This window comes from Anarrhichthys ocellatus, unplaced genomic scaffold, assembly GCF_004355925.1.
Source record: "Anarrhichthys ocellatus isolate YVR2014 unplaced genomic scaffold, GSC_Weel_1.0 scaffold11, whole genome shotgun sequence".
NCBI lineage: Eukaryota > Metazoa > Chordata > Actinopteri > Perciformes > Anarhichadidae > Anarrhichthys > Anarrhichthys ocellatus.
Genome location: NW_022280041.1, coordinates 3,072,838 through 3,093,385, shown reverse-complemented (window position 1 = coordinate 3,093,385; position 20,548 = coordinate 3,072,838). Strand labels below are relative to the sequence as shown.

Sequence of the window (20,548 nt, the reverse complement as noted above, 5' to 3'; positions counted from 1 at the left end):
AGTGCAATCCTAGTTTTGTCTAACATGCAGGCACCACGTGATGTCTTCCTGTCTGTTATAATTTGTTATTTTTCTAAATCCAGTGATGTGGTGTGAGGGCTTAAATCAGAAAAAGGAGATGTAGAAAACATCTGGTCTCAGATATGTATGAAATGTAACCTCTTATCCTCAGTTCTCCTTTTCTCTTCTGGCTCCAGTTTCAGTCTCTCTGTTCTTCAGAAGCAGAGTGATGGAGTGTCATTGCTGGATGTAAGGATGGGGCTCACTTTGTTCTGTGCGCTGTCATTATCGTGTGAGTACATCACTGACTTTCTTTGCTTGAATGACAGATTTAGCGAAATGTAGTGAGAAGAACAGAGTGTGAGATGTTTGTCAAAATCCAGCTGTTCTTAAATGCCTTTGTTTATTATACATTTGATAGTTAAGCCAGTTTGATATTGAGTATGATGATCTATCTTTATTATAGTGCTGAATACACTCCTCTACTGTGGACACGCTGAAGGTAATTAAACAATTTTCTGGTTTTGCAATTTTTAGCTCAAGATAGATCTGCCGACCCAGTCGCCAGAAAAAATGTTCACATTCTACGTTTCTGCAAACCACTCCCTGCCTTTAATGTTGACATTTCTGACCAAAAAATAAGTTAATTAATGCATTTCATAACAGCCTCGAAACATTGATTAACTTTGTGAAGCAATTGGAAAGGTTTAGGAAACAAAAATACTTGGTTAAGGTAAAAAAAACATCATGGTTTGTATCGTAATGTAACAACATAATGATACGTAGCGTAACAACGTAACGATACGTAGTGTAAGTAAAACCATAGCGTAACAACGTAGCGTAACAACATAACGATACGTAGCGTAAGTAAAAACGTAGCGTAACAACGTAGCGTAACAACGTAACGATACGTAGCGTAAGTAAAAACGTAGCGTAACAACGTAGCGTAACAACGTAGCGTAACAACGTAGCGTAACAACGTAGCGCAACAACGTAGCGCAACAACGTAGCGCAACAACGTAGCGCAACAACGTAGCGTAACAACGTAATGTAACAGCCTAATGTAACAGCTAATATAGCAATATAATGTAACAATGTAATGTAACAACTTATCGTAATGTAACAATGTAACGTAACAACGTAACATTTCAACATAACAAAATATCCCTAACAAGTAAAGTAGTGAAGTAAAGTGTTCACTTTTGGTTTCACATTGGGCACAAACAGCGGTCTCCTGGGTGAAAGTCATATGTTTGTTTGACCCATTAAGAAGTCCTCCTACCCACCCTTAGTGGACTGTCTTGCTTGTTATACTCCTCAGTATATCACGTAACTTCCATTAACAGTCACTTGATATACTACGTCGCTTGCTCTGGCCGAATGCAACAACGTCGACATTCAACGTATCCGTGGTTTGCAGAAATGTACAACGCAAAAAAAAAAAATGTTCATGCCGACTGGGCTACATCTCCCCCGACTGTGTCATCTCTGATCTTTTCTCTTTTTTAATGTTTCGTCAATATGTTTATCATTTTCATGGAGCAACATAGACTTTTTAGCTCGCTAGCAAACAATGTAACGTTTTGTCAAGTTTCCCTCCTCTTTTAAAGCCTACTAACTAGGTTCCGACTACACACCAACGCATTTATTTATTTAATTGTTGGTAAGCCATCATCATGATCAAACTCAATTAAATTTTTGGTTTAGACTTTGATTTACTAAACAAAGATGAGTAATTTTGCAACAGAGCTCTGCCTAATTTTAAATCTGGAGTTTTACTGAACTCTGATTAGATCTAATCCCAGATTAAATGAATCCTTGTTGGTGCAACCCAGCCCATAAGGTTTTTTCTGTTGACTGTTTATTTCTGTTTGAATGTTAATTGTGTATTTTTGGTGTAACCAGTATCCAACAGGATCGTCGTGACCCAGCAACACAACTGGTCTCAGATATTCATTGGTGAGACGGTCACTGTCGTATGTGAGATTGAGGGAGGAGGGAACGCTGAGTGGGAGTATGAATGGAGAACAACCAGCTCAAACACACCTCCAACACACCGTGAGTACAGGATTAGCAGTGCTTCTGTTTCTCAGACTGGAAGCTACTGGTGTAAGGGGCGAAGGGACTCCTATTCCTCAACCGAGTGGAGTAATGCCTTCTCACTGATAGTATCATGTAAGTCAGATTGTCTTTCATTCATACTGTGCTTTAGTATCTTTTCATCTGTCTGAATACTAAAACCTTTTTTTCTCACACAAATGAACAGCTCATAAACCCAGCCCCACAGTAATGGCATATAGCAGAACCATACCAGTTGGGGGCAAGAAAACACTGACGTGCTTTGTGGATGAATCTGCTGATTGGATGTACTACTGGTTCAGAAGAACCTCTGTGTTTTCTGACAGTCAGATCATTAGAGACGGTGGATCAGATAGAGTTATCAGTATCTCAGAAGGAGGCATCTACCACTGCAGAGGAGGGAGAGGAAACCCAGTTTTCTTCACAGAGGACAGTGATCCAGTCACCATTGAGAAAAGAGGTGAGTGTGACTGCTGTAGTTTGGAGGGATACAGCATGAAGAATTATTGGGCAAACAACTAGTTTCCTCTGTTCATTTTCTGTTTGTGAACAGTTTCCAACAAGGCGGTTGTGTCCCTGCAACCCAACTGGCCTCTGATCTTCAGTGGTGAAACGATCACTGTTCGATGTGATATTTATGGAGGCGGAAACAGTGGGTGGGAGTACGAATGGAGCAGGCCCAACTCGGACACAATTCCAACACACGATGAGTGCAGGATTGGCAGTGCTGCGGTGAACGACAGTGGAAACTACAGGTGCATGGGTGAACAAAGTTGGGACTCGTATTCCTCAACGGAGTGGAGCGAGGTCATCACATTGACAGTTTCATGTAAGTTGAATTGGGCGTAGTGCACAGTTTCTTCTTCTTCTTATATCATCATTACCAAATGAAAAAGAGAAGGACTGTTATGCATCTTTAAAGTGTTTTTGAACCGTGTTTTGTTTTGCCACTTCAGTTCAGTCCATTTTCTTTTAAGTAGTTTAAATAGATTAATTCACAGGGAGAGCAATGCCATTTGTTTGTCTTTGTTTTGAACTGAACAGCACACAGACCGAAGGCTAACCTGAGTGCTGACAACAGAGGCTTTCCTGTCGGGGGCAGTGTGACCCTGACCTGCTCTGTGGGATCATCTTCATCATCATCATCGGGTTGGACATACTACTGGTACAGAGGAGAGACATCCTCTCAACCCCTGACCACACCAGACGTTACCGTCCTCTCAACTGGACAAATCAGTGTCTCACAGGAAGGACTCTACTGGTGCGTTGGGCAAAGAGGAAACCCAGTTTACTACACAGAGTACAGCGATTCAATCAATATTCACAAAATTGGTGAGTGTCGCATTGAAATACTCCATTCTGAATCCAAGATTGCTGATTGAGATTTGTTTGATGTTGATGCTAACTTTTTTTGTATTTGTCATTTTTTGCATCTTTATTGGTGATTGGTGAACATCAACAGTCACAAACGCTGCTGCTGTGACCCGGCAACCCAACTGGCCTGAGATTTACTCTGGAGAGACGATCGCTCTTAGATGTGAGATGCAGGGAGGAGACGCTGAGTGGGAGTACGAATGGATGACAACCAGCTCATATAAACCTCCAAACCAAAATAAATACAGGATTAGTGTTTCTCCATCATACAATGGCGACTACTGGTGTATGGGCAGACTGAAGAGAGCACAACGGAATTCAACAGGGTGGAGTATTTCCTTCAAACTGACAGTGTCTTATAGTAAGTCAGATTTGATTTCATTCAAATGGAAAATTCATAAAAGCGTTAAAGTTTGGTTTGCTGGTAATCCAGAAGCAAATCTAGATTCCACATTGAAACATGTATTAACTCTGAAAAAACATTCTCCAACAGAGAAACCTCAGCCTGTCCTCACTGTGTCTCCATTATGGCTGAGTCCTGGAGACTCAGTAACTCTGACCTGCAGTGTTGAACATCCATCTGCAGGATGGAGGTTCTTCTGGTATAAGGCTGTTCCCAAACCAGCAGACATATCAGACATGTATAGCCCCTTTGGACATCATTGGATGGGTTATCACAGCCGCCACGACTCCTACATCTCTGAGCTTCTACCTGGTAGCACCGATGGTACTGAACAGGATTCCTACATTGTTCATGGACAGACGCACACAGCAGGATATGTGTGCAGAGCTGGAAGAGGAGATCCAGTGTTTTACACTCAGTATAGTGAAACTAAGTTTGTCTGGTCTGGAGGTAGGTTTGTTTGTTTCTCACTTCCTGTTCTCCAAAAGCAGATGTAATATATCTTGGAAAGTAGCCTAATTCTCACATTGGCTTTTAATTGGATATGCATGAAGAAAACTCAAAACATATGCCCCTGATGTGCCTTAACAACTAGTTTTATTTTGGATAGTTTAACTGACTAACTTTTATCTTTTCAATCTTATAATTTCGCTTTTCTTTGTTTGACTCTTCATCAATGTTGTTTTTCAGATGTTCACTCAGCAGCGTCTCTCACAGTGAGTCCTGACAGAGTGCAGCACTTAACCTCTGACTCTGTGTCGCTGAGCTGTGAGGGAAACTCTACCAAGTGGAGAGTGATGAGGTTTTTTGGGGATGGCCGCCTGGCACATTGCTTTTCCTGGGGGACAATGATTGGATCCACATGCCACTTGAACCATTACAGTCTCTGGGTCCTTAATGCAGTGCACTGGTGTGAGTCTGGATCAGGAGAGTTCAGCAATGCTGTTAACATCACTAGAAATTGTAGGTTTTCATCCGGTTTCTGTTGTGACCGTTCATGTCATTTAATATTTATTTAATCATATTGTATGCATATGCATTGGAAATACTGAGGTGTTCACGTTTCCATCCATTTAAGAAATGTATGTGGCTAGCGTTCACCAAACTCCACTACTCTATTCATTTGTCAGGCCGATCATATTCATTGCATTTAACGGTTTTACAGATTTCATTATCCTGGTGAGCCCCGTCCATCCTGTGAGAGAGGGGGGTTCTGTTACTTTTGGCTGCATGCGGAGGACAGGAAAACCACTTTCCAACGTCACTTTCTACAAAAATGACAAACTCGTCCCAAATAGTGACAGAGGGGAGCTGGAAATCTCTGCAGTGTCAAAGTCAGACGAAGGCTTCTACAGATGTGAACACTCAGGAGTGCTTTCACAACAGAGTTGGATGTCAGTAAAATGTGAGTATGATTGATGCAGCCTGTCTGCATGTGTTGGGTTTTACTAAAACAGACTTTTGTTTCATCAGATTTCACCCAATATGCCTTTTTTTCACAGCAGACACCTTGACTTGTCATGACTAGTAACATTGGCGATGGCTCCATTTCAACTATCCCACTAAGTCAGGGGCGTCAAACTCATTTACATTCAGCGACCACATGCAGCCCCTTTTACCTCAAGTTGGCTAAACCAGTAAAATGATTACATGATAACCTTTAAATAACAGCAGCTCCAAATGTTTCCCTTTCTACTAACTAGTGTAAAGAAGTACAAATACATTCTTAAAACGTTTAATCCATTTACAAAACAGATGATGAACAGCCTGAGATGTCTCGCTGATCTCTCGGCTATGACTAAAAAAGCAGACTCCTGTTTTCTCAAAACCTACCAACAATTCACTTATCTTCTTTGTTCTCAGTTGTCCTTGCAAGTCCTTGTATTTTTTGCCATGGTGAGTATGATAGCAGCACTTATTATTATATTCAGTGCGTACTGAAAGGTGCTGTGAGCACACCAAGCACACTGGCTTCCCGTCTACCTCTGTGAAGAAATAAGTAGCCTACATTTTTCTTAGGAAACCTGACATTCAACGCCATGAGATGCCATTTTCCGCTGACGGCTCCTGCATGAACAGTAGCCTACACTTGACACCATTGTGTCACGTAGCCTGTAATTAAGCATGTGGGAAATATAATAGTTGATGGGAGTGATACTCTTATTAGGACCCCCAGTGGACAAAAGCAGGTCATTAAAAAATTGGAATTAATGAGCTCTCTGCGATTTTCACTCTTTACAAAATCATCCAGTTGGCCGGTTGGACCCTTTGGCAGACCGGTTCTGGCCCTCGGGCCGTATGTTTGACACCCTGCACTAAGCCAAGACAGTGTGACAGTGAGCCAAGGACCCGGAAACTGATTAATTTGATCATTAACAGCCGTGCGTTCCCTACTGTGTCAAAATATCTTTCATGACAAAGGCCTATGATTTGTGTAAAAAATCATCAACAACCGTGCAGTTATGTGGTGGAATCATCATTATCAGCCAAATGTGGTTCAGTTTGCAGTGAAGAGTCATGTTGTACAACTTTATGTGTATAAAATATACAAACACTGATCTGCTTTTGGTCATATGCTCCACTCGATGAAGTTAACTAATACGTATATTCTTAATTATTTCAGCGTCCAGTTCTCCATCTCCTGTGCTGTTGATCGCGGGGCTGGTTAGTGGCATCGTACTGATGGTTCTCCTGAGTCTGGTGCTACTGTGTTGGTACAAAAAGTCAAAGGGTGAGACCTCTTTCTTGTTTATTATCGATCAATTACACTCTGCTTATTAAAAATCAACGAGGAACTCTGACGTCACCAATTTTGGCTCATTTCGCTCAACAAAAACAAGCAAATGAATAATTACTCTTTTTTTGCAGATACGTGTTGTCACAGGTTGGTACACTCTCGTCTCATCTTAAATAAAACTACTTTTAGATTTACTAGATTTTACATATTATGCACAATTGTTTGCTTCAACATGTTTCAGGCTCATCCAGTCTCAGAGGACCAATCAGAGCTCTGCTGTGGTCCACACTGTCAACCAAGATGAAAATCAACAGCAACTCTACTCCTCTCTTCTCCACGGTTCATGTCCAGTTATTATATTTAAAACAACTTTTAATCTGAATCAAGTTCTACAATATCTTGGACTTAAAGTGACTAATATGATTTTTGCTGACCTGTAGGTGATGTTTGTGTCTATGAAACAATCGTTGGCTCTGGGATCACCGGGCGGGGTACAGTATAAACTCTGGATTGTGCAGAGCCGTCCTAAATGCTGTAAGTGTTTAGAATTCAAGGCAGTATAATCGTTCTATTTTCAGGTGACTTGGCAGATGGATACGGAAATGTCACATCTCAGATTCAGCTCAAAGCTCTGGGAAAGAGGAGTGAGTACACAAAGTACCGTCGCCATGAACATAAAAAACGAATTCACTCATTGTTAATACAGATGTGATGAGTATGTGGACAGCAGAATATCAAACCCACAGACGTAATTGCCAAAAGTACACACTGGCATCAATTATACTTTGTGTGGTAAACGGGAGATTTATTTGTCATTATATTGTTTTCACAGAAATACGTGAGGACGCAGCGGAGAGCTCTGACTACAGTAATGTCAATCTAGATTCAACTGCAGATACAAATATTAAGACTTTAACTATGTAGCTACTGGGTCATTTGCATTTAAATGACATTAAAGGAAATACTATTGAATGGTTATTATTAAATACACTAGGAGTAAATCTAACTATAAGTCAGTATGCAGTTCAACTTGTAGTCAATATAGTCGTCTAAATGTTCAAATGCATTTAAAAACAATTACTGTATTTATTGTGGATTTGTTCCAGGTCCATGAAGAGAAGTGCATCGTCAGCAAAACAAGAAAAGCGTGGACGACATGACAAACAGCATTCATGTTTAAGTGCTGTTGACAGCATTTATACAGCTGCGGCCATCCAGACGCTGCTCACACGCAGCATTTTGCTTTGGATTTTATTCACTGTGGATTTCTGCTGAATATGCTTTTGTATTAATACTTATTATGTATATTGTTGTTTGTTGCTGCTGAGGTTCAGTTTATCCAGTTGAAGTGGTCCAATCTGAAATAAATGACCAAAAGTGGGATAATCTACAGTCTGTAAAGTGGATTGTTGATTTTCTCTTCCTTGTCAGCCCAACTTTGTGATTTGACGCTGATGAAGCAGCTTCATTGGTAAACATCTCGTCTCGTGCAGCTTCGCTCGTCAACCATATCATACCAATTATTGCTTCTTAAGTTACCGTATGAGCAGTTGCTGATGAACAATATAGAATAGAAACTGTGGGGGGCTTTGAAGATGCTGGAACAGGTACAGTAAACCTTTAAAAACATGGAGCTTTTTAATAACTCAAGTAAAATTCAAGAAAAAGAGCATGCTACCAGAATCTATTTAGACACTTAAATGTGTCTAAATGTGGCAGCGTGTCTCAGCAGCACTTCTCTGAAAGAGGAACTGAAGATAACGTACACAAAGTAATGTCATCTCTGACCAACTGAAGTGCTTCATCATGACTAATCTTGTGTCTAAGAATAAATATGAGGCACTGAAGAAGCTATCATTTGGTAGAATACACCGTACTCTGCATTATCGCTTTTTGTTCCACTCCACCTATATCATCCTGTATCTCTTATTATTTTTTCTTTTCAGTTGTTTCCTCAGATTTGGTTCCAGCGTCATGAAGAGAAGTGCACCGTTAACAAAACAAGAGAAAACATGAAATCCAACATTAAGGCAGTTTTACAGCATTTAGTTTTCATGTATGTTCATTCGTCTGTCCTCAACTCAGCTGTATAGATAGTCTGCTCTATCTCACGGAGGAATCAGCAGTAATGTTTATTTCTGATCTTTTAAAGTTCTTTTACAGTGGTATGAGCAGCAAGGAGGGTGTTTTAAAGGAAGGCTGTCTGTGTTTCTTTCACACTGCTTTATATTTTTAGCCACTTGGTGGAGCAGTGCGGTTTTCCTTCCAGTTACTTGCTGATCGGCGGTTCTTGTGGTCAAATATCATTGCAGATGCATCAGTGAGTGCATGCATGGTGCACAGCTTCATGCTTCAGCACATTTAAAGTGTATTATCATAAAGTGCATAATGTTTAGTCGACTATTTAGAATGTTTTTCCTCCATTTGGGCAAATGTTCAGTACTTTTTGTTGTATGTAACTGTTGTCTTTTTTTTGGTTTATACCTATTGTAATTACATTGACATTATTTTCAGCTAATATTTTTATATCATACTTTATTATTTTGAAATAAAATAAATACACCTTTGAACTCATCTGGTTTGAGTTTCATAGTTCTTCTAAATGATGTGAGGGGTTCAGGGTGTGTCGGTGAACACGTCTGTTACGTCTTGGTTCTGTTTCTTTCTCGACTCTCTCGCCAGAGTCCTTTTACCGTCTCTGTATCACTTCTCCTTTCAAAAGGAAATGTCAGCAAACATGTTCATGTTAGACTTTTAGGGTTTCACCAAGTAAATAGTCAGCTGATCCTTTTGAGAGTCGAAAACGGACAACTTGAAAATGAATGTCATCTAAATGGAACAGGTTGTTTGTCTCGATATTCTATATTTCAGAGAGGAGAATGGGGGTGCAGGATGTAACAAAAAAAAAAAGAAAAGTTCTTAAAATGGTGGTTGACACGTTAAATTCTCTGGATTATCATGACTCAGAAAAAAGGAAATGACTAAATGTCTCCCTGCAAACTCCCTAAATGTATTCAGCCACTGTGTGTTGCATGCTCCGCTCTAGTCAAGCATATCTGCAGAAATGTGAATACACCAGTAAGTAACTAATTATCAGCAAATACAAGGTACAGCTAGGCTGAATAAAGGTTTAAGGTTCAGTTTAATTGGCATTGCATTGCAGTTTTTGGTCATTAACAAGTATATTTGGGTTTTTGACCTGTTAATCACTGAAGTCAATAGGATCCTCTGGGTACCATGACTGTCTGTACCAAATGTCTGCACAGCCTAATCAATAGACGTCGAGATAATTCACTAAAAATGGATTTTGTCAACCTTGTGGTGGAGCTGGGAAACTGGGGGATTTCAACACAGTTCTGCTCAACCCTTTGAGGTCCATTAATATCTGTGCAAAATGTTCTGGCAATCCATCCAAATGTTATTGAGACAGATCAGTCTGGTGGTGGACCGACTGATCAACCGACAGACAGCTAAACTGTAAATTCACAAATAATGGTAAATTAATGAAAATCAATATGATGCTAGGTTTCTATGATTTGTAAGTTGTAACTTGTGGATTTCCATTAAGAAGTGACAGGTGTGACATGAGTAGGTTGAATGCCATTGCTCTGTGAAGTGGATACTGGGAGACGTGGGTGAGATTTCAGTGCCAATACAAGAATGTGTGAATTTAAAGAGAAGTAAGACATGCGAGTGTTCCTAAAATAGTTGAGTGAAGTGTCGAGCAAAGTTCAGTCGGCTGCCCTATAGGTGGGCAGCATCTTTACCTTTCCTGTTTCACTTTGTGGGTTTCACATCAGCGTTGAAATGTAAATGCACCATCAGCCTAAAGTTCAGGAAACCAAAGTGGGGCTGCAGTGCAGAGACCACCACTGCAGAAACACCACGTAGAACGATGCCGGTCTTTGCATTGTGATGTTATTTATGGCTACCAGATGAGACTACAGGGGACTACAGTCTTTCACCGCCGGATGCTGAGATGCTCTGCAGTAAGCAGATAACTCCCCTCGTCATATTATTATTTTCCTTGCAAATCCTGAGACTTGAGCATTTGAACTTGATCTAAATATCATTTTACTATGCGGTGTGGACACATCGCCACTTGTCGCTTATCTTATCCTGAGGCTTGGTAGTTCACTTCCTTCTGTGCTCACATATGGCTGCACACAAAATGCATGCCGCTCAGTGGCAATCGGGGGGGTCCCACTACCCAGTGCCCCGGTGTCAAGTCTTACCCAGACTCAAAATGCAATATACAAGAGGTCATGGGTGTAAGCCAAGCCAATACCTCAACTCTATTGCCTGAACGCTTTGCACACACGTCACCAAGGCTAATATTGGGAGCGATAACACCTCTGCCCTGCAACAGAATCCCCTATGCATGTTGTGGCTCTGGCTGTCAGTGTCATTTAAGGCGAGAAAATCCTTTTTCTCTCACTCTCTATTATTATTTGTGAATAAACCAATTTGCATGCAATTGTGGACCTTATCATGCAAGCACAGATGGACACACTGACGCATAATGTGCAGAGAAAAATGCTGTTTTTCTTTATTTTCATATTGTGTGGACGAAAATAGCTCGTACCAGAATGCATAAAGAAAAAAAGATAAATACAGTATTTTTAAGTATTTGCTTCTCAGGGCCCAAAAAGTTCCCCTCCTCCACCGACAGGATTCTCAGTAATGGACCGAATCCTAGTTCCAGTTGTGTATTTTAAAAGTCCACTGAACATGCTCAAATTTGTGTTTTCACTTTTGCAACCCCTCATCTAGGAATATCTGATGACAGGATGTGGCTAGCTTCATCCTGCTCAGTGGTTTTCAGAAATGGACATTTACCTTTCATAACTTTCGCACAGATACGGCTGCTTGCAGTAGTCTGTAGATGTGTTGTTTGTCTTTACTCTTTGTCACCTAACAGAAACAAATCGAATGCACAACAACTGGCTATGATTTACTAAAAAATCGGACAAAAACGCTGTTATTAAATCCTCATTTTTAACACTCTCCAGTTATGTTCTCACTCATGTGCCTATTTTTAATCTCGCAGTGTATCAGGACAGACCGCTTTTTCTGCTTCTTCGTCAACAGAGATCTCCCCCGCTCTCCACCCTCTCTATTCTTTTTTTTTTTTTCTTTAGGAGTGACTTGTCACAGCACAGTTTGACAGACTAGAAGAGGAAACAGACATTGTATCTCTCCCCACAGAGATGGTTGGTGGTTGCCTGAGCTGCTTCTTTACATACATTTCTGTGCTCCTTCTCTGGGTTTGCCTCCACGGTATGTACGCCTCTGATCTTAACTTTATGGATTTTTACTGCACTATTCTTTTATTTGCTTGATTCACTCTGTCATGTGCTTTGAATGGAGCAGGTTGGTCAAGATTGAGGAATTTGCTGGATGTTTGCATGTCATATCGGTACAGTCTGTCTGTGTGTGTGTGTGTTAGCAGCTGCAAGACGTTTAAATGGCTCCAGTGAGAAATGCAGCTGTGGCTTCAAAGCCAGTGACATATTTAAGAACTGTGACGTCCAAATTCAAGAAATGAACTCAAGGCGCCAATTGTGTGTGTTTAAAGATGACTGACAAACATTTACTTCTGTCCTATACAATAAAAAAGTCATAATATGTGCATGTTGCTCAACATTTATCATAAATTGGAGCTCCCGAGTTGTTTGTTTATGATCTGATTTCATTGCATCTTGTGGTTTTGAGTTTGCAAACATGTGCTTCCCTTTTCTTTGGCACACTGTCAGCAAATTTCCTGCTTCTTCTACTTGGCTAAAAACTTTAAAACCTTTACGTAACTCTGGGATGGGTCATCCTGTCTGTTGGTGTTACTTCCTCTTTGAGGACCAGTTCTACTAATGTAGTTTATTCTCATAAAGAACAGGTCATACATAAAATCATTGCTTACAGGAACAAGGAGGTGTGGACCTTTCTCAGACTATTTGCAAGTAGGGGAGTGTAAGTGTTAAAATGGCCTGGTTGCTGTGTCTTTACAGCTCATAGATACAGGCCGTCATTTCAATATTGTGTCAGTATTTAGTTACTAGCAAGCACATTGTAGTGGATGTTGCATTGGAAATGCGTGTGGGCTTGTTGTCAGATTCTTACACATCATGACAGCAGACACATGTGAAGTGTCCATTTTCTGAGAACCCTCCGTCACCAGCAGCGTTGACCAAAAGTGATGAGCAGCACAGAATAAAGGCAGCGTGAGACCTTTGTCACTGTGGCTGCACTGCGTCTTCTTTGGAAATGGCGTTACTTCCACGTAACTTGGATAGCTCTGAAGACTAGTGTTGTGGTAAATTATTAGATTGACACAAGTGTCAGCTGCTTATACAAACGATTGATTATGACAACAATGGCTTTACTAAGACTAATATATATTTCCAAATTTTATTTTTCGTAGGAAATCTGGAAAGAAAAGTACTTTTTCTAAATGAAAATGACAAAAGTGTGTGGGTGCAGCTCCACAAACCAAATGAGAATTCAAAATATGACTCATGCGAGTATTTTCCTTTCCTACCCCCTGATACAACTGTCAGGTAACTAAAACTATTTGATGAGGTCACTGTTACGAGGAAACCACTGACTCTTGACAGGAAACAAAGAAAAGCTGAGCGAAGACATTTTGTTTGCTGGAGGTGTATCACATCCATAGACTGTAAATAAGAAGTGAAGAGGTCAACCATTGGTTTGTGGACTGTCGTTTTGAAACCTCGACTTTGGCATTTTGGCCGTCGCCATCTTGTTTTTTTGCAACCAGAAGTGCAACCGAACACTGAATAAGACATTTTTAAAGCGACCAACATGTAACAAATAACTTTCATGAACTGAAAACACTGTGAAAGGGTTCAAATTGTAAGACGAAAACACGGACCACTCCCAGACCAAACCTGTCAATCACACGGTAGCCACGCCCTAAAACATACCCTGCTTTATCATCTATTTCAGGTGATTTGGACCTTTTTGCTCTCGCTCTATGAACATTGAAGACAGCCTCTCCTAATGTTGGGAACTAAATTTGACAGTGACAGTGCATTCTTTGTTTATGTGTTTCAGATGTGGAGACTTCCAGTTGTGAACAAAACATCAATAAAAAGGTTGGAGACACCGTGGAGTTGCCGTCATGCTTACCAGCAGAAGGAGTCACCTTGGCACAGTGGAAACATGGAGGGTTTATAATAATAGAAGACAAAAATGTTAATTTTTCTGGAAAATTCAAGGGCAGATTGGAACTAAACCCCACAAGCTTTTATTTAACAGTGAGACGACTGACTGTCCAAGATTCTGGTAATTTCAGTTTTATCTCAGCGGTGAAAGACGCACAAAGGACTACAGTCACCATCACTCTGCATGTTCATGGTAAGGACCTCATAATTGTATATAAATGATAATCTATTATTAATATCTTAGTTGGTTGATGGATTGATTCATATAGAACAACAGTGGAACCAGAAAGCACTCAACACATGAAGAGGTTTTCTGTGTTTAGCTGCGTTTGCGGGCTCTCTTGACCACCATAGTTATTAGTTAATTATGTCTGATATAATGGGATGCACAATTCCACCTCTAAAAATGATGTGTCCCTCACTAGAGCCCATAACTGCAGCCACTGTGACTTCCAACTCCACCTGGAACGCAGTCAACGAATCCTGCACAGTTTTGCTGGAGTGCAGCGGAGCCACTGACAGCAGTGTCACCTACAGCTGGGCCGTGAGGAACCAAACCATGAGTGGCTCCAGGCTGCGGTACAGCATCACACCTCAGGACGGAGACACCGGATTCACCTGCACAATTTCCAATTTTGTCAGCGAGAAGTCGACAATCAAAGCAGTGATGTGCAGCAACAGTACGTCTGACCCATCGAAAACAGGTATGTGCAGATAAGTGATTATAGTTTAGTAGTACACTAGTTTCATAATGTTTTTATGAATCATATGATACAGAGGATAAAGAGGCACAGCAGGTACGGCTATATTTGATGTATATCTGTTCTGATATTTAATATTTTCGCACATGCATTTAGAAGAGTCACATTACAATGTGACCTGCCAGAGTCATCTGCAATAACTATCTGACTAGTGAGAAAGACAATGCAATCGTCTGATTATACTCTGTGTCGGGCGATTGAAGTTACTTTTCCCTTTAAGTTGTGTGAAGCTTAAACTGAAAGTGTCAAATGTTACTTCCAGATGTTTCCAAACTATAGTCGAAACTCAAATTTACTATAATGTAAGAGAGTACAACTACACCAATGTTGTCCTGACTAGTCATAATTTAACATAATGATGCATTTACTCCACCAAAATTAAAGGTATTTAAATGTTCTTTTTGGATATCTAAAGCTGCGATAATACATTGAAGAGTTATGACAAGTAGAGCCTGGACGCTGAGGAGGCATTAAACAAAACGCTGTACTCGATATTCTTATACATTGTCAACAACAAATGAGAAACTGAAAATTTTGAATGTGACCCAGTTTTCTATTTTTAATTATTTTAAATACGTTTCCTGCTTTTATTTCAAGTCAGATATCATGCTAGAATATCTGTCATTCGAATGTTGTTATATAACGGCCATACAGGACATTGTCACCAAAAGAAACGTGCACAAATGTGATCCCAATAACTGATAACACCATTATTTTGCAGGCCCAAACTTCCCCATTCTCCTGGGTGCAGCGGGAGGAGGTTGTCTGATGATTGTCGTTATAGTTGGAGTAGCTGTATATGTTTGTCACTGCAAACAAAGTAAAGGAGGTAAGAAACGTCATGTCAGCTTTTTTCAAATTCCTGATTGGCACATCACCGTTTTTTATTTTGCTTTATTGCTTCATTAAAATCCACCAACAGGAAGTGACACAAATGTCCCGACAGTGTATGCTGAGGTTGCGCTTGAGGCTGTAAGTATGCACAAATCAGTTTTAAATAGATATTCGATGCTTTGGGTTTTGAGGATGAAATACATGTTTTACCCACTCTGCTTGTGATGCATGTTCATTTAAACTTCCAGGGGACTTCATTGACCATGAAGCCATGCACACTGTATGAAACCATTGAGAACAGAGTCGACACAGTCACACCTGGGGTAAGAACAACACCTTTACCCTGGAGGTTCTTGCAGATGAGACTGAATTTAAGTTTACGACATACGGCATGTGGCTACAGTGTACTTTTGCTTCACTTGTATTGATTATAAATACAGATATACATAAACAATATTTGTTTTTTTGTCTTTTTCCCCTCCTTTTGTCACACATCTAGCCCCAGACTGTGTACGACAAGATCCAGTTGAGTCGCATGAGTAAGGCCTCTGTGTAGCCCTACCAAGAGATTCCCTAGAGGGTCACAGCACAATGTACAGTTTACATGTCCTTTGAGTTAGAAACAGAAGTAGATCGATATTCGTGGTTCATAAAATATGTATAAAATATGTATGGTTAATATCGCGAAGGAAGCGTGCAACACAGTGTCACACTTTTGTACATTTTCTATCTTTGGCACCTTTTCCTGATATAAGACAAACATAAAACGTCTATTATATTTTGAGAGCCAAAGAGCTCAAATTGTATTAACAGTGTTGTAAATTGTGTAAATACAGAGATTATATTTTTATTTGTAAAAATGTATTTGTTTCAGCTTGTGCAAAGGTGGTCATATTAAATTACATTTACTGTCATTAAGTCTCTTTTTGCAAGCATGTTGTTAAATCGAAGCGTTTTGGGCTGTTATTTGAAATGAGACAGCGATGCCACACATGAATAAGCATTTATCAGAATTGTTGGATTGGATAGACTTTAATCTCCCTGAGGGGCAATTTGGTTTGCAAACAGTAGACAACATACAATAGATAAACACATTTTTTAAATACATACAACAGCAGATTTTTGACATGTTTTGCCACATATGAAAGCTAACATAAATAACTTTTATCACACCCAACTGTACTATTTTGTAAAAAAAACATTTGGTATATTGATATAAATTCACGCACCTACTTTAACGAGCGTAACAGTAAAAAAAGTTACTCTTCCACATCAATGTATTTACAATACTTCAGTCACAATGGTAACATGGACAGTAGCAACAACAAAGAGATTGAGATTAAACAAAGTCTCAAAAGTGCACTGAGTACAAAAAGTAATAGTATAATAATAATAATAATACATTTGATTTGTATAGCGCTTTACAAGGTACTCAAAGGCACTTTTCATGGTAAAAACAGAAACAATAAAAGCAATTACAATACAAACAAAATAGATGACATAACAGTAACATATACATAACACTGCTTTTTTGAAAGGTGTGTACAAAGGTGCTTGTATACTTATGCAGAAACATTGAAATTAACAATGAACCAGGACTGCAGCACCTCCCAATTTCCAAAGTTAAAAAGTGTTTTTACAAAAATAAAAAGTTCCCATTTGACCGGATAACAAAAAAAACAAGTCACGAGAACCAGAGGAAAAATACTCCATATCCTTAACAGCAGTACAATAAAGTGTAGCCACCATCATTGAACATCTTTCAGTGCATCTGTGTTTTTTTAAACTGTCCATTGTCCACTGTACATTGTTTTCACTGTTTCCATGAACCTAAATACATTCATTTATTTCATTCATTTCTTCCTCTCACCGCTGAAAAAGCAAACTATAGCTACTATCAGAATACTTCCCAGGATGCCTCCGACCAAATAAGCGATACCATATCTTTCCCTGAACCAAAGATCTGGCCGAGGACGCGGCGGGGGTTGATGCTCAGGCTTCTTACCTGAAACAACATGGGAGAGGCAACGACATAATTAAGGAAACACATCTAGAATGGGTTTCTCAGAACAACATTTTCCTCATTTAAGTCCCGTTGTGACCTTACCGTCACACTTTAAAGTGATAACACTTGAGGCCTTCTCCGTGTTCCTGCAGGAGGTGCAGGTTAATTCAACTTGCTTCTGGGTGGTGTTGAATAATGCGAAAAGAACTACGGAGTTGTCGTCAGGATTAGTCGAGTTGTAGGCGGTCCCGCTCGGAGGTATTCCCTGCCAGGACAATTGTACACCTGTATCCGTTGAGTAACATTTCAGCAACCTGTGACAGTCTCCGGTTTCATGTGCAAAGGTCAGAATGGTCGGTTTCTGGAGGCGTTCTGCAGAGGGTTTCAATTGGAATCGTTGATTAGACGAGAGGATGATGTCAATCCCATTTATTTCATTGTTGGTGTTTTAAAAGTCAAAGTAAGACAGAGCCAACCTACCTAACTGTGAAACCACAAGATGACAATATTTATTTTTACCCATCAACATGTGTAAAAGCCTCACAAAACCTAGAAATGTGTGTCAGTCTTGAAAGCTAGTCGCACTTACGTCTCACTGTGACCTTAGCCTTGTTTCCGCTGGACTGTCCTTTAGTATTGATGAGGTCTACAGTGTATTCCATGGCATCCTTTGAGGTCAAATTATAAATCATCAGGTCACCTAATGAATTAAAAGACACATTGAGGAGACTGGCCAAGAGAGAAATACAGTAAGCGTTCCTGTTTAGTGACAGGAGCTATTTGTCTCTTACCTGTAGTGATGTTGAGACTGAGTCTCCCTTTGTACTGAGCGAATCGATCGATGTTCTTAATCTCGCTACGATAGGTGGCGATCCAAGTGTTGTTTGGGAATATTGACCACTCCATTGAGGAGAGCTTCCATGACGGGTCGGCTCCTGAGGGCAAGGTGACGTTATCCCCGAGGTACCCAAAGACCTCCCTGAGAGATTTAACTGGTGCCACTGTAAAAACAATTTAGAGAAGATTCAGATTTACAATAAAAAAGATCTTTAATGATGTTTTAAAGCAATATGGCAAAGACAACTAGCACAAACCTTCTGTTTACTATGTTAACCCTTAATGTAGGGTGTTGGCTGGCTTACATTTGCTAATAAGCACTGAACACAAAGTACAGCTGAGGCTGATGGGAATGTAATTAGTTTTACAGTGTTAAGTATTGGATAAAAGGAAATTATGACTGGTGCTAGATGAAAGGTTAGAGGATATGACTGTACTAAATTTCATGGCAATCAATACAATTGAGATTTTTTTAAATAAAAAACAAAAATGTCAACATCATGGTGGCGCTAGAGCGAGGGTATGCAACCTCAACCAATGGCTCACTAGCAATAAGTGTGCCAGAGAGTGTTTTGGTGCCTTCTCATCCGCAGGCCAAATGACCTCTTTCACAGCCATGGCAGTTGCGCGGCAAGTTATTTCCGATAGTTTGATTGATTTATGATTATTTTCGACATATATATTATGACGAATGACGACTTTTTGCGACGTACTATTCTATGACTTTTAATGATTACTTTTCAACATGCTACAATATCACTTACTATACTTGGACATACTATACTAAGAGTGTTTTCAACATAACATACTATGAAGTTGAATGACTCTTTAATTACATTTTTTGACATTCTACTCTTTGACTATGAATACATTTTTTTCACGTCACAAAATCTTAGAAAAGTCATAGTTTTCGGCATACTACACTATGGCTTTATGACTTTATTGTGACTTTTTTCCACATACTATACTATACTATTTTTTATCACTTTTTTCAACATGACTTTTATGAAGTTTGTTTACATACACTGACTTTTTTCGACATTCTATACTAAAACCTCTGTATTTTTTTCCGACATGCTATAATATGTCGAAGAAAGTCATAAAAAAGTCACAGTATAATATATCGAAAAATGTTCATAGTATAGCATCTCGAACAAAGTATACTACGTCAAAAAAAAGTCATACATACTATGACTTTTTTTGACATACTATTGAATGACTAGTTTTATTAAAGCCTATGGTGTACTATAATACAACATTTTCACTTTTTCATTTACATCCTATATTATAATTTTGTTCACATTTTTTATAGCACACTAAACTTCTGAGTTCTGACGATTTCATGGTACACTACACTTTGACTTTTGAAATAACTCTTTGTGTGACATACTATGAGAGTTTATTTTTGTATGATATAGATACCAGAGGTTCTCAATGTTCTGATGACAGATTGCCAATTTAGGGAGCCAGGACAAGATTCAGGGACACAAAACCAAATGTCTTTTCCATTTCACTTTCACATGAAATTGTCGAGTTGTGGACTGAAATGTCTAACTTTAGCTAACAGCACTATCATTAGTGACAGAACGTAATTCCCCTGACACTCACAAGGTGCCACTAGTTACCATGCAACATGTAGCTTTCTAGTTATTAGTCCTGGCCAGATGTACAAGGTTGCGCCGTTTAAGAGAGAAGCACTCTGGTCGTATATTAAACTTAAATAGACCGCAGATGATTCAAATATTTTCAGCAATGTCTGTTTAAAATGTCATGGTAATCCAAGTAATAGTTATCTCAGGGTGGACCAACACTCAGACCAACTTTGCCATTTTTAGAGCCAAACCGAGTACAAACTGTATCATTTGGACATTTTTCAGGAGTAGACGTAAATACAGTATACATAAAATAGTATATACTCAAAACTTTCAGCATGTGCAAGTTAATTTTGAAGATGAGAAATACACTTTGCGAGTTCCATAATTTACACACTTCCTGTATTGTTCATGCCCAAAGACGTGACCTATTCGGTTGTCAGTTGTCATTTAGAATATTGATATATCTTTTTTGTAAATGCCATAAAGCCGCTGGTGCTTAATGATATTTTCATAAAATGAAAACAGGACCTACCGTGGAGGAACAGAATGAGGAGGATTTGAAGTTTCATTGTTGCCGAGTGGCAACGCACAGACAGAGAGTGTAAAGACCCTGGACGCAACCTCTTCCTTTTTTTTCAGAAAAACCACGTGCTGCACTGAGATAACATTTCAACACATAAAAAACATGCGTTATCTTCCAGGAGTGACTCAATATTTTGGATTGGGTGATAAATTCTACACA

At 39.5% G+C, this 20,548-nt stretch overlaps 3 protein-coding genes across 3 annotated transcripts; 2 read left to right on the top strand and 1 right to left on the bottom strand.

The window, feature by feature from the left end:
- The first annotated feature begins 248 nt into the window (after positions 1–248).
- Positions 249–7,095, top strand: LOC116385453 (sialoadhesin). The gene is made up of 15 exons (XM_031850951.1): positions 249–292; positions 467–502; positions 1,906–2,175; positions 2,267–2,539; positions 2,633–2,908; positions 3,124–3,411; positions 3,542–3,814; positions 3,947–4,083; positions 4,141–4,306; positions 4,547–4,819; positions 5,022–5,261; positions 6,480–6,587; positions 6,725–6,740; positions 6,835–6,932; positions 7,034–7,095. Exons 1-15 carry the CDS (start codon positions 256–258, stop codon positions 7,093–7,095), a joined length of 2,553 nt encoding a protein of 850 aa, XP_031706811.1. The 5' UTR covers positions 249–255.
- Positions 7,096–11,778: 4,683 nt separating this feature from the next.
- On the top strand, positions 11,779–16,795 carry LOC116385514 (SLAM family member 5). Its single transcript, XM_031851038.1, has 7 exons — positions 11,779–11,873; positions 13,665–13,967; positions 14,200–14,478; positions 15,257–15,364; positions 15,458–15,507; positions 15,618–15,692; positions 15,869–16,795. Exons 1-7 carry the CDS (start codon positions 11,804–11,806, stop codon positions 15,923–15,925), a joined length of 942 nt encoding a protein of 313 aa, XP_031706898.1. The 5' UTR covers positions 11,779–11,803; the 3' UTR covers positions 15,926–16,795.
- On the bottom strand, positions 15,692–20,447 carry LOC116385515 (uncharacterized). Its single transcript, XM_031851039.1, has 5 exons — positions 20,339–20,447; positions 18,166–18,375; positions 17,964–18,074; positions 17,477–17,746; positions 15,692–17,374 (listed from the first exon to the last, which is right to left on the bottom strand). The coding sequence occupies exons 1-5, from the start codon at positions 20,373–20,375 to the stop codon at positions 17,223–17,225; spliced, it is 780 nt and encodes a 259-aa protein (XP_031706899.1). The 5' UTR covers positions 20,376–20,447; the 3' UTR covers positions 15,692–17,222.
- Positions 20,448–20,548: the final 101 nt, after the last annotated feature.

Bases quoted from the DNA above. Each gene is read 5' to 3' on its own strand.
- LOC116385453 (XM_031850951.1), top strand. From the start codon at position 256: ATGGGGCTCACTTTGTTCTGTGCGCTGTCATTATCGT. The intron at 503-1,905 runs GTAATTAAACAA...TGGTGTAACCAG, and splicing joins CTACTGTGGACACGCTGAAG to TATCCAACAGGATCGTCGTG. The intron at 2,540-2,632 runs GTGAGTGTGACT...GTTTGTGAACAG, and splicing joins AGTCACCATTGAGAAAAGAG to TTTCCAACAAGGCGGTTGTG.
- LOC116385514 (XM_031851038.1), top strand. From the start codon at position 11,804: ATGGTTGGTGGTTGCCTGAGCTGCTTCTTTACATACATTTCTGTGCTC. The intron at 11,874-13,664 runs GTATGTACGCCT...TATGTGTTTCAG, and splicing joins TCTCTGGGTTTGCCTCCACG to ATGTGGAGACTTCCAGTTGT. The intron at 15,693-15,868 runs GTAAGAACAACA...TCACACATCTAG, and splicing joins TCGACACAGTCACACCTGGG to CCCCAGACTGTGTACGACAA.
- LOC116385515 (XM_031851039.1), bottom strand. From the start codon at position 20,375: ATGAAACTTCAAATCCTCCTCATTCTGTTCCTCCACG. The intron at 18,376-20,338 runs GTAGGTCCTGTT...TTGTTTTTACAG, and splicing joins CCTCATTCTGTTCCTCCACG to TGGCACCAGTTAAATCTCTC. The intron at 18,075-18,165 runs GTAAGAGACAAA...TTAATTCATTAG, and splicing joins CAGTCTCAACATCACTACAG to GTGACCTGATGATTTATAAT.